The 11,587-nt window shown below is 44.6% G+C and overlaps 1 protein-coding gene across 17 annotated transcripts in view; it reads left to right on the forward strand.

The window, feature by feature from the left end:
- Ctnnd1 (catenin delta 1) overlaps nucleotides 1–9,455 on the forward strand; it is a 51,795-nt gene extending 42,340 nt beyond the window's left edge. For 7 of the 17 annotated variants that reach the window (XM_060390361.1, XM_021642901.2, XM_021642904.2 and 4 more), the window contains 7 exons: nucleotides 185–377; nucleotides 839–953; nucleotides 1,682–1,769; nucleotides 4,845–4,907; nucleotides 6,485–6,588; nucleotides 6,960–7,046; nucleotides 7,333–9,455. In XM_060390361.1, coding sequence (XP_060246344.1) covers nucleotides 185–377; nucleotides 839–953; nucleotides 1,682–1,769; nucleotides 4,845–4,907; nucleotides 6,485–6,588; nucleotides 6,960–7,046; nucleotides 7,333–7,344 — 662 coding nt within the window. In that variant the 3' untranslated portion in view covers nucleotides 7,345–9,455. The remainder of the gene's footprint in view (nucleotides 1–184; nucleotides 378–838; nucleotides 954–1,681; nucleotides 1,770–4,844; nucleotides 4,908–6,484; nucleotides 6,589–6,959; nucleotides 7,047–7,332) is intronic. The other 10 variants (XM_021642912.2, XM_021642911.2, XM_021642913.2 and 7 more) reach the window with 6 other exon arrangements.
- The last annotated feature ends 2,132 nt before the right edge of the window (nucleotides 9,456–11,587 follow it).

Here is an 11,587-nt window from a genome sequence, read left to right on the forward strand (position 1 = left end):
CATGTCCCCATGCACTTGCAGTGGATGGAGGACAGTGAGTTGGTGGCTATCTCGTCATCTTGGTCCCTCTGGTATAATCTTATGTAATAATGGAGTTGGTTTATATGCCTAGAACATACAGTTGACCTGATTACTGTAAACGGTATTGTGAGGCTCCTCCTGACCTTTCGTTTTACTGCTATAGGCAAACATGCTATTCCTAACTTGGTAAAGAATCTGCCTGGAGGTCAGCAGAACTCCTCCTGGAATTTCTCTGAAGACACTGTGGTCTCCATATTGAACACCATCAATGAGGTTATTGCTGAGAACTTGGAAGCTGCCAAAAAGCTCCGAGAGACCCAGGGTATCGAGAAGCTCGTGTTGATCAACAAATCAGGGTGAGCTTATACTTCAGCACAGCTAGAAGAATTTGAGTATGAGAGAAGAGTTTTCAGATGGGGGCTTCCCGCTGTTCTGTGAGATTTCTTGCCCTTTCCTATGACGTGTGGAGAGATATTGATACATTTTCATTCTTAATGTTGGTCTATAAATTGATAACGGATTCTTACATCAAGCTAGTTTATGTCAGTGTTTCAGACAGAATATAAGATTTGTGAAGTTTGATTTCACCTATTTTTACATTTTTATATTGTTGTGCTATCACAGTCATGATTCTCAACCTGTGGTTCTGAGTTTGAAGTAGCAATGAAAATAATTGTCTGGTTGGGTGTCAAAATATAAGGAATTGTGTACAGCATTAGGAAGGTGAAGAACCACTCTGTTAGAGGGTCCTAAGGTCAGGCTCTAAGACTCCCTGATCTTAAAACCACACTTTGTGTGATGTTACTTTCCATCATAGGAATCGCTCAGAAAAAGAAGTCCGGGCAGCAGCTCTCGTCTTGCAGACCATCTGGGGTTATAAGGAACTTCGGAAGCCGCTGGAAAAAGAGGGATGGAAGAAGTCAGACTTCCAGGTGCAATGACGTTTGACCAAAGTGTTCGCTTTTCTTCCTCTTTGGTCCTTGGCTAGTGCCTCTGTCTTTGGTTTCTTCTCTGTCAACATTGTACCAGCTCCGAGTTGTTTTCAAGATGGTCAAGACTTTCTTAGCAACACTGCCTCTTCAAACAGTGATGCCCACCGTCTACTTTTGCTGAAATGGTTTAACTCTTTCAGTGTTGAACATACAGTAGATGCTACTGGTGGTGAATAGTGATAACTCACAGCCATTGTGACCCCTGTATCCACTCTGACTCTTCTGTGTGCTCATTTATTCTCTGGTCCTTCTGCCTCTGTTCCCCAAGCACTAGCATTGTACATGTGTGCCTCTGCCCAGCCTCAGGTTCTTTTTCTGGAGAGTTATTATTGTCAATAAGAACGAAGAGATCTAAGCGCATTAGGAAAGAATATGAGTGAGGGCTAGGACAGGAGAGCATGGAAAAGGAAACCGATGCTCCTTAAGAATAGCTTCTGGCCACGTGCAGTGACACACATCTTTAATCCCAGTACTTGGGAGGCAGAGGCAGGCGGATCTCTGAGTTCCAGGACAGCCAGGGCTATACATAGAGAAACCCTGTCTCAGAAAACCAAAACAAAAACACAAAAATAGCAGCTGAAGTGAGAGGTGCATGGTTAGGAGGTGGGAACAGGAAGAGGTGGGCATATTCAGGTTTCTGTGACATTGGGGTTTACGTTTGTCTCCAGGTGAATCTAAACAACGCATCTAGAAGCCAAAGCAGCCATTCATATGATGATAGCACTCTCCCCCTCATTGACCGGAACCAAAAATCAGGTATAGTAGCCAAGGGGTGCAGCCTTCTCATTTAATGTTCCTGCTATTCTTCAGTGGCTTATTAACTAAGAACTAGGATATTTGTTTATTTCTAAGTGCGCTAGATGCTGAGGAGGAGCGTAATGCTTTGCACAAGAGAACAGGTTTGAGCTTACAAATCCAAGTGGGCAGCAAGGAGTGTGGTGGTGCATACTTGTAATCCCAGCCCAGCACTCTGAGGTGGGCGAAGGAGGACTGGTAGGTCAAGGCCAGCCTTGGCTACATGGAACTCTGTCTCAAAAGAAAACAAAACCAAAATCAAAGTAGTTAGTTACCTTGACTGTGGCTCCTCTATCACCTGTGAACTTTGAGTCAGTGTGCCTGGTTAGTTATTAGTGCTTTTCCAGTTGAAAAAAATAGAAACTGCTGACAACCAGAAAGGCCACTATTTCTGGTGCAGAGAGAAAAGCACCGACCGCTATTACAGAGCTATGTAGGTTATAGCTCTGTGTGTGTGAGCTTATGTTTTGTGCTGTATGGTGCTGGGGATTGAATCCAGGCTTTCTAGGCAAGTGTCTGTGTCCCTGAGTTAGAGCTTTTTGAACCACTTTACCACAAATGAATTTATATTTGTTACTCTCTAGTTTTTCTCTTTCACCAAATGTATGTACTGTAACCTTTTTTATCTTAAAGATTTTGGCTTTTGATTTGGCCCGTGGCCTTGGAGTGTGGTTTGAGGGTCCCAGGGTCTTGGTCATACGTGCCAGCAGCATAAAGGCAATGGTGCTTGCTGCTGGTGGTCAGCATAGACAAGGGTGGTGACACTGATCTGAGCAAGTTGTTGTTATTGGCACATACTCTACCATTAAAACGCCGTGCCCAAAAGTCGGCAGCACACACCTTTAATCCCAGCACTTGGGAGGCAAAGGCAGGCAAATCTCTGAGTTCTAGGACAGCCTGGTCTCCAGGCTCCATAGAGAAATCCTGTCTCAAAAACCATCTCCTTAGGAGCACCCTTGCTGGGCTGTGAATGTGAGAACTTGGTTGTGTCCTAACCCTGAGTGCACACCGGTTAGCTGTGCAGTGCTGAAGAGGAGATGCGCGGCATTGCGCTGTGTGAGGAGATGCGCAGCTGTCGTGAGGCAGACTGCTTTTACCAATTAGACGAGTGGGTTTTTATCTAGAGTGCTCTGTTACTCTACGAAGCAGCGGGCGCTCAAGTGGGGACTAGTTAGATGTGGCAGGCATTTCCTCAAAAATAAACACGGAAACCTTTCCACTTTGCTGTAAAACTGACAGTATTTGCTACCTGAGTAAACATTTTGGCTGAGTGTGGTGACCCATTCCAGCACTTAGAAGGCTAAGGCGGGAAGATTGTCCTTCATTTAAAGCCAGCATGGGCTTCCTAGGCCAGCCTAAGCTGCAGAATAAGGCCCTGTTACCGCCCCCCCCCAAAAAAAACCTAAAATTTTCAAAACAGAAAGGTATAATTGCAAACACATGATATTGAGCCTGCTAACTTCCCAATACTTAGAAGGTCTTTTCTAGGTCCATCAAGGTGGCCCAGTAGGTAAACTCACTTATCATCAAGCCTGACAACCTGAGTTCCATTCCTGAAAGAGAACTGACCCCTAAAAGTTGCCCACTGTATCCATGTCATTGCATGGACACAAAATAAATACACACATACATACTCACGAATACTGACACACACGTGCACACAATGTAATAATAAAGATTTTTAAGAAAGCTGTTAAGAATAGAAATATTAAATTAAAAATGGTTTTTATAATTATATAAGTTTAGATATAAATCTATTTTAAAAACAACCATGCAGCTGGGTGTGGCAACACACACCTTTAAGCCCAGTGCTTGGGAGGAAAGGGTAGGGGGATCTCTGGGGATTGGAGACCAGCCTGCATAGTAAGTTCCAGGACAGCCAGGGCTATACAGAGAAACTCTGTCTCAAGCAAAAAAAAAAACCCACATGCATAATAAAATGTATTAATCTTACAACATTTGCATAGTCTGTAAATTGTTGTCTTGCAAGGAGACAATGCCATGACGTCATTCAAAATTCTGGTGAGTAAATGTTTCATTCAAGGACAGGACATCTATGTTTTGTGGTTTTCTTGAGGCAGGCTCTTGCCCTGGACTTGACAGTTGCTGGAATTCACTGTTTAGAACCAGGCTGGCCTGGAACTTGTGTGGTGCCCTCCCTCTGCCTTCTGAGTGCTAAAATTAGGGGAGTGTCTACGTCTGTCTCTTTTATTGGTCTACCCTGGGGTTTTGTTTGTCGTTTTTAAAGTCCTCTGAGTGTGAACGCGGTGTGTGGTGTGGGTCGGAGGACGGCCCTGGAGCCTGTTCGTGCAGCTTGACACGGCTTCAGGGATCACACTCAGGCTGTCAGGCTTGCATGGCAAGGGCTGGACCTGCGGAGCCGCCTTGCCAGCCCATAGCCAGCCCATAGCCAGCCCACACAATTTTTCAACTGAGGATTTTTATGATTATGCAAGAAATTAATTTCTGTGTGGAGGAGACGCTTACATTTCTGAAGATAGTAATGTGTGACCCTTCCACACCAGTGAAAGTCATTTGCACCCTCATTACTTCCTGTGTGTGTGATTGGAGACTGAATCTAAGGTCCTGTTTCTGGGGAAAATGCTTTATCTACTATTGAACTACATCTGCATCCTAGACGCTTGTTATTTTCTGCTTATTTCTTTGTCTATTTTGTGGGGATGCATGGGTACATGTGTAGAGGTCCGAGGACAGCTTGAGGGCGTCCGTTCCTTCCACAAGTTGTTTCCAGGGATGAGACTTTATCGGGCCCGGCAGCAGGCATCTCTCCACTGGGCCGTCTTTATGGCCTCTGAAAAGTTTCTTGTATTTGGGTGTCTGTAGGGAAGTAATTGAGTTCCATGAGGACTTTCCCAGAACTGTAGGTAGTGATTACTGCTTGGCACTTAGTATGTGCTGAATAAAACTTTATTTCAGTAAAGGCAGGGAAGGGTGGCATGCCAGGGAGAAATGTCTACTTTATATAGATTTTTGTGTATTGGATTTTGACTTGGATAACTTTCTAATTCCATATAGATAAGAAACCTGACCGGGAAGAAATTCCAATGAGCAATATGGGGTCAAACACAAAATCATTAGGTAGGTGATGAATTCCTGTCTAATGCTGCAGATTAGTGTTCAATTGGGGTGAGTAGGCATTTTCTCTTTTTCTTTTTTGAGACAGGGTCTCAAGTTACATAGGGTGTTCTTGAACTCACTACAGTAGAGGCTGATCTTGAACTCCTGTTCCTCCTGCCTCTACCTCCCAAGTGCTGGGATTATAGATCTGTTCCTCCATACCTGGCTTTTTTTGTCCTTTTTGTAGCTCTTTACCCCTTAAACACCTTTACCATGTACAATCTCAGAAGTGCCCAGACTGGTCATCTCCCTTTGAAAGGGTATCTGGAAATACAGTAGAATTTGATCAGTTTACTCTTTTCTACATTTTCACATGCTGTTGTGGGTGGGATGACCTTGAACTCTTAATTTTTTTTAAATTATTTTTTGAGACAGATCTTTTTGTGTATTCCTGGCTGTCCTGACACTTGCTTTGTAGATCAGGCTGGCCTTGAACTCACAGGGATCTGCCTGCTTCTGCCCCTCCTGTGCTGAGACTAAAGGTAGGCACCACCATGCCTAGCCTGTTTATTTAATTCTGTGTGTATGAGTGTTTTGTCTGCATGTATGTTTTACTTACCAAGTGCCCTCGAAGTCAGATTCCCTAGACCTGGAGTTAGGGATGGTTGTGAACCACCATGTGAGTGATGGGGTTAAACCTGGGTCCTCTGCAAGAGTGGCCAGTGTGCTTTACCTGCTGAGCCACCGCTCCAGCCCCCTGACCTTGGATTCTTAGTCGGTCCTCTTTCCCCACGTGTTCTCAGAAAGTCTTCATGTATCCGTATAATCTTCTCCCTACTCTATTTCAGCTTAGCTGGTCTACTTGCTGCTGTTTTGTTTTTTTCTTTTTTCCCCTCTGTAGCAGGATCTCATAGCCCAGGTTAGCTATGGACTTAAAATATAGCCGAGGATGACCTTGAATTCTTGGGCCTTCTTCCTACTTGCTATCCTATGTCTTGATTCTGCTTTGTTTTGTTATTAATAGGGTCTCCTGTATCTCAGACTGACCTTGAACTCACTATGTAGCTGAGGATGACTGAATATTGGTGGATCCTCCTCCCTTCAGGTCTAAGTGCTGTAATTGCAGGTTTACAATAGGACACTCAGCACCTTCTGCATTATCTAAAAATCCTGGGTAGATTAAGCCTTTGCCCTTCCAAATTCTTCATTCCCAAAGGCTCAACTCAAGCTGTGCTGTGTATTACTGGTTCCTTCCAATCGCAGCATATTTCTTCTGTCCTATCTTGATTTCAGGGCTGCCTGTCGGCAGGCCAGCTCTCTTGAGTATTATCCACCTAGGCTACACTGTTGCTTCTCGTTACTGCTTTGTTCTTTTTGCAGTGTTGGGAACTGAATTTAGGCTAATCTCTCTACTACTGAACAGCATCCCCAGCACTGGCTATTTCACCTACATTATCTTCTCTACTATATTCAAGTGTTTAAGTCTTGAAAGGCATCAGACTTTATGTCTTGTTGGAGCTTCTGAAACAGCACACTTCTCAGTCAAGGTGCCTGATTCACGTGCATTACACTAGAGGGAATGTCTTGTTTTTCTCTAGATAACAACTACTCCACACTGAACGAGAGAGGAGACCACAACAGAACACTGGACCGATCTGGGGATCTGGGTGATATGGAGCCATTGAAGGGAGCACCCTTGATGGTAAATCCTTGTTATACACTGCTGTATATATGAGGCTAGCAGTATTTTGAAGCTGTATGATATATGAAATGTATGATAAAGAAAAGAGAGCATCTTTCTTTGGTAGGTGTTTTCAGGGAACAAACAGAGGGTCTGATGTACCTTGAAGTTTTCTGGGATGTTCCTCCTTGACTGTTGGACATCTTTGCTGCTGATGTGACTCACTAACCTGTTCCCTGTTCATCACCCTGCTCTTGCACCTACCTGTTGAAGATGTTTGCCCTGTTACTCCAACAGTGCTGTTTACAAGTTTTCCGATTTTCATTAGATCTGGCACACACTCAGAGCTTCCTATCATGGCTCTCCTACTAACAAATTGCATGTGTTCACAGCAGGACGAGGGTCAGGAGTCTTTGGAGGAAGAGTTGGATGTGTTGGTTTTGGATGATGAGGGGCACCAAGTGTCTTACTCCCCCATGGTATGTCCTCCAGTCACCCCTAAGATGGTCCCAAGGAAGGAGGCTCCTGTGTGCCCAGTCTTTGCCAATCATGCTGATCTGGTCAGGCCTGAGACGCTTGTCTGAGCCACATGGTTCTCAAGGGTTCTGCTTCTGAGATCATGTCCTCTTCGGAGGCGGGGTGCAGCGGGTGATTTGGCTCTCTCTCATGTGCTGCTTTCCTGCCTCCAGATTTGCTCAGCTGCCTTTGTTTCCCCCGTCTTCCTACTCGCAACCTTATTAACAGCCCTCTCTTTTTTCCCTACAGCAGAAGATTTAGCACCACTGTACCTGCTCCATCTGGGCTCATAATATATTACTTCTATTTTTGGTGGTGAAATGGACTGATGATTTTTTCCTTTCTTCGCTGGACTATTGTGCCAACTGCCAGGCTGACTCCTACCCTATAAGCCCAACGTGGCTGCCTTCATTCCATCAGTTACCGTCATCTTCCACTGAAGTGTAATTGTCCTCTTCTTCCATCCCCTACTTCCAGTTTTCCCCGAGAAACCTGCCTTGGTTATATGCGTGTCTTGAGAAACTGCAGACCAGCTTTTTTGCCAGCCGTGCCTGGAACGCTTGGCTTGTGTAGAGGGAGGGAGACTGGAGCTCGTCACTGGCAGCTGTGGAAAGAGCTGAAATCACGAGCTATGTGTGAGCATTCAGCATTCTGACAAACTGATGACTTTTAATCAAGACTATTTTTCTGGTGGGGAGGGAACTTTTTATTTTGTTTAGGATAATGGGAAGTGTGAGTTCTTCCCTTATCCAGTGGCTGTTTTGAAGCCAAGAAGGCTGGAAACGTTGGCACATTCCACCTGGCAAGTACCCTTCAAACTGGGAGAACTCTGCTCCTTCTGTCTGAGGCAGGGACCACAAAGGACCTACAGACTCCATCTCTTCTGGGAGCTTCAGGACAGCCTTGGGGTGCTGCCCTGACCAAGGCTGTCCTTAACCCTCCTCTCCTACCCTGTGATAAATCTGCTAACCTGACCCGGCTGTTTGCGAGATGCTATGTAAAAAGGACAATGCCACGGAGCACTTCTTGGTTGAGAAGAATCAGGAAGATTGTCTACTGGGGAGAAGATGACCTTCTAGGAGGAGCTAGAAGGACGTACACTGAGTGGTTAGTCTGAAACTGGCAGGAAGCTTCAAAGCTGGCTTTGCCCTGCCTCCCGGCCCCTTTCTCTTCTTCCTTTATAGGCTTGTTCTCCCTCTCCCCCTCTCTGGATTTGTTGGCCAACTACAAGACTTGTACATAATTCCTGCCCCCTTTGCCCTTCTAAGGTAGGAGCTGCCCTGGCTTTGCCTCCTCTTTGTGCCTTTGGCCTGGGGTGCATCTCCTTCCTCTCTTCCAGGTGCCTTTCTTTGCCTCTGCAGTCTCATTTCTCATGATTTCTCCGAGTTTGATTTTACTTTTCTTTCCTGCTGTTGACCCTCAGTAGCTGAAGGAAGGAAGAGGAGTGGGACCAGGGGACCTGTAAGTCCCCGTTGGGGATTGTGCTAGCCTCTGATTTAGCCACACGGCCTTCTGCTCACCAGTGTACAGTTGGAACTGGTGAAAATCCCATCCTGGTAAGTCTCGGTGCGAGGCTGCTAGGAGGGTGTGCTGTGACTCTCACTCCGTAGTTGTCCCAGTTCCCCTCGTCTCTGAAAGGTTACAGGGCGTCGGGTCTCTCCACGTCTTTTGCCTCCATTATACCCTTTCCTGTTGTAGTGAATGTTACAGATTGGGCTAGAGAATCAGCTACTTGTGGGGTTTTTTGTTTTGTTTTGTTTTTTAACTTTTTTCCTTACTTGCCGTCTTTCCTTAATCTAAAATTTCTATTCAATGCAACTGGAATTCTTTGTCCCTCCTGTCCTGTCCCTTAATCTATTGAGGCTATGGGGTAGGAGAAAAGTGCACAGCCTACCAACCTTCCTCCTTATGCATTATAATTTTTTTTTTTTTTGAAACCTTTTGCTTCCCTCCCAATTCTTCCTAGTCCCATTCACCTTTTCTGGCAAAAAGGAGCGTTTCGCTCTCCATGACCCTCAGAGTACACTGCACAGGGAAGCCTCCCCAACCCAGACCTGGCTCTAGTCTTGTTTCTCTTGTCCTCCTCTGCTCTTCCTGGTGCTCTTTTTTTCTCGGTGGGGTGTGGGTAATAGACTAGCCATGGGCTTTTGGGGACCTTTTACTGTTTGTTTGTTTGTTTGTTTTGTTTTTCCTCTTTCATTTATAAAAACACTAAACATTCAGTTTCAGCAAACCAAAAATCCTGCCTTCCCAGTGAACACTACTAAGGGCCATGTCTTCTGCTCTGTCTCTCTTCTCTTTTTCTTCCTCTCTTATTAATGCTTTTAAAAACAAATGAGTTTTTTATATAAATAAAGTTTTTAAAGTGTGTATGTGGGAGGTGTGTGTCATTTCTTCGCTTCAAGCTATATTTCTTCCCTCCTTTTCATCTTGGTTATTTTGGTGTCGGTGTTTTTTTTGTTTTTTGTTTTTTTTTTTTTCCAGAGCAGTCAGAAGAAGGTTGTCTCAGGATGGGTTTACTTTAGTTTCAGTCCCAAATCTTAAAAAGGAACATTCTTTGGAACACCCTCACCTCAGAGTCTTATAAAAAAAAAAAGAATAATAATAATATAATAATCAGTGGCTGATGTAGAGTAGGAGAACATATTGCTATTAGAGATAGAAACTGAAGAGTACAGGCTGATGGCTTCCTCGTTCTCTGTGGTTCTTGTGCGTCATCTGACAAAACCAACCCTGGGCAAAGCTCTCTCAACCCATGGCTCTTCTCAACTCAGCACATGCAATCTAGAAGATGAGAAGCCAGCAGTCCCGGCTGCCACCTTAGTAAGTGTCCTCTGCGTGAGCACTGTCAGCTGCTCGGGCTGTTGGATAGGACATCCTGCTAAACTGTGGGTAGGTCACGGAAACCAGAAACTGGGGGTTATCCCACTGCGGGTACCAAAGATTCGGACTCATGGGCAAACACTTTCTCAGGGTCCTTATTTCCTGTTATGTAATTTAACTACCTTGGGAAAATCTGTGTGGAAAGCTTATTGTACAGTCGCATCTCCAGTTGCGCCTATTTGGCTGTGCTCAGCAATGGAGTACGATCACTACGCTGCAGGAGCATTTGGGTAGTGAGACCAGGCGCTGTAGCTGTGTAGACCAAGGCTAGATTTGCGCGGAAACTCCTGGTCAGACCGGAAGAATAAAATGCAAAGCTGCAAACGTTAGCATCTCTGTTGCAAGGTTTGATTTTTTTTTTTTTTTAATCCATGTGGGGAAACCTGGTCATTTGTCAACAACTTTTTCCTCACTGGTATTGAGTTAGATGGAAACCCTCCTGCAAACTGGCCTTGCTCATGAGCCTCCTGCTGTCTCAGTGCTGGGACTGTGGTGACTTATCACCATACATAGCCACACATAGCTTTCGAAGGTTTGGATCAGTCCTGGTGGTGTATACCACTAATCCCAGCATTCACATGGCAGACACCAGCCTGGGTCATCTGGGTCAGTCAATGAAAGAGGTATTGATGATCATACCTAAAATGAAATGTTGTACTGACTGACTATAAAAGCTTTGTATGTTTTGTTTGGTTTTTTATTGTTTTGTTTGTTTGGTTGTTTGTTTGTTTTTTTAAGACACGGCCTCACTGTGTAGCCCTGGCTAATTTAGATTTTATTATATAGTACAATTTGATCTTGAACTTGTGGCTATCCTCCAGCCTCTGCCTCTCAGGTCCTGGGATTATAGGCCTGTGTCACCACACCTGATTTTCAGGTAGTTTCTTAACAGATGTGACAATGCTTTTGAGGCCTCTTGATACTTCTTGTTCATAATATTAGGGAACCTTTTTAATTAAAGTTTTCTTTATGTGTATGGGGTTTTGGTTTTTGTCTGCATGAATCTCTGTCTTACATCACATGTATGCAGTGTCCAAGGAGACCAGAAGAGTGTGTTCAGTCCTCTAGAATTGGGGTTTACAGTAGATGGTTGTAAGCTGTCGTGTGGGTGCTGGAAACAGAACCGAGGTCCTCTAGAAAAGCAGCCAGCGTTAACTGCTGAGCCATTTCTCCAACTTCTTTTCTTAATAATTTTTTTTCTTACTTTATATGTATGGGTGTATGTCTGTATTAGTGTGTGCCAGTTATGTGGGTTCCCCTTTGGGAGTCAGAGAGGGTATCAGATCCCCTCAGAACTGAGTCACAGATGATTGTGACTTGGTCCTCTAAACCGAAAGCAGTCCCCTTAGGACTTAGTTAGATTATAGAATGAGTAGATGTAGTTTGTGGACCTGATTCTTATAAGGATTACCTGGATTGTTGGTCAAAAGTAGTTCCAAAACTGGGTGTGGTGAAACACGACTGTAATTGTAGCATTTGGGAAGCTGAAGCATGGTGACTGCTATAAGTTTAAGGCTGTCCTTTGCCAGATTCTTATCTCAGAAAATTAAAAAGACCAGTTTTACTCCACAGGCTTCTGGAGATGGGCCTGTAGCTCTGAGGTAGAGTGACAGACTGCCTG

The sequence above is a fragment of the Meriones unguiculatus genome, chromosome 8 (assembly GCF_030254825.1).
Source record: "Meriones unguiculatus strain TT.TT164.6M chromosome 8, Bangor_MerUng_6.1, whole genome shotgun sequence".
Taxonomy (NCBI): domain Eukaryota; kingdom Metazoa; phylum Chordata; class Mammalia; order Rodentia; family Muridae; genus Meriones; species Meriones unguiculatus.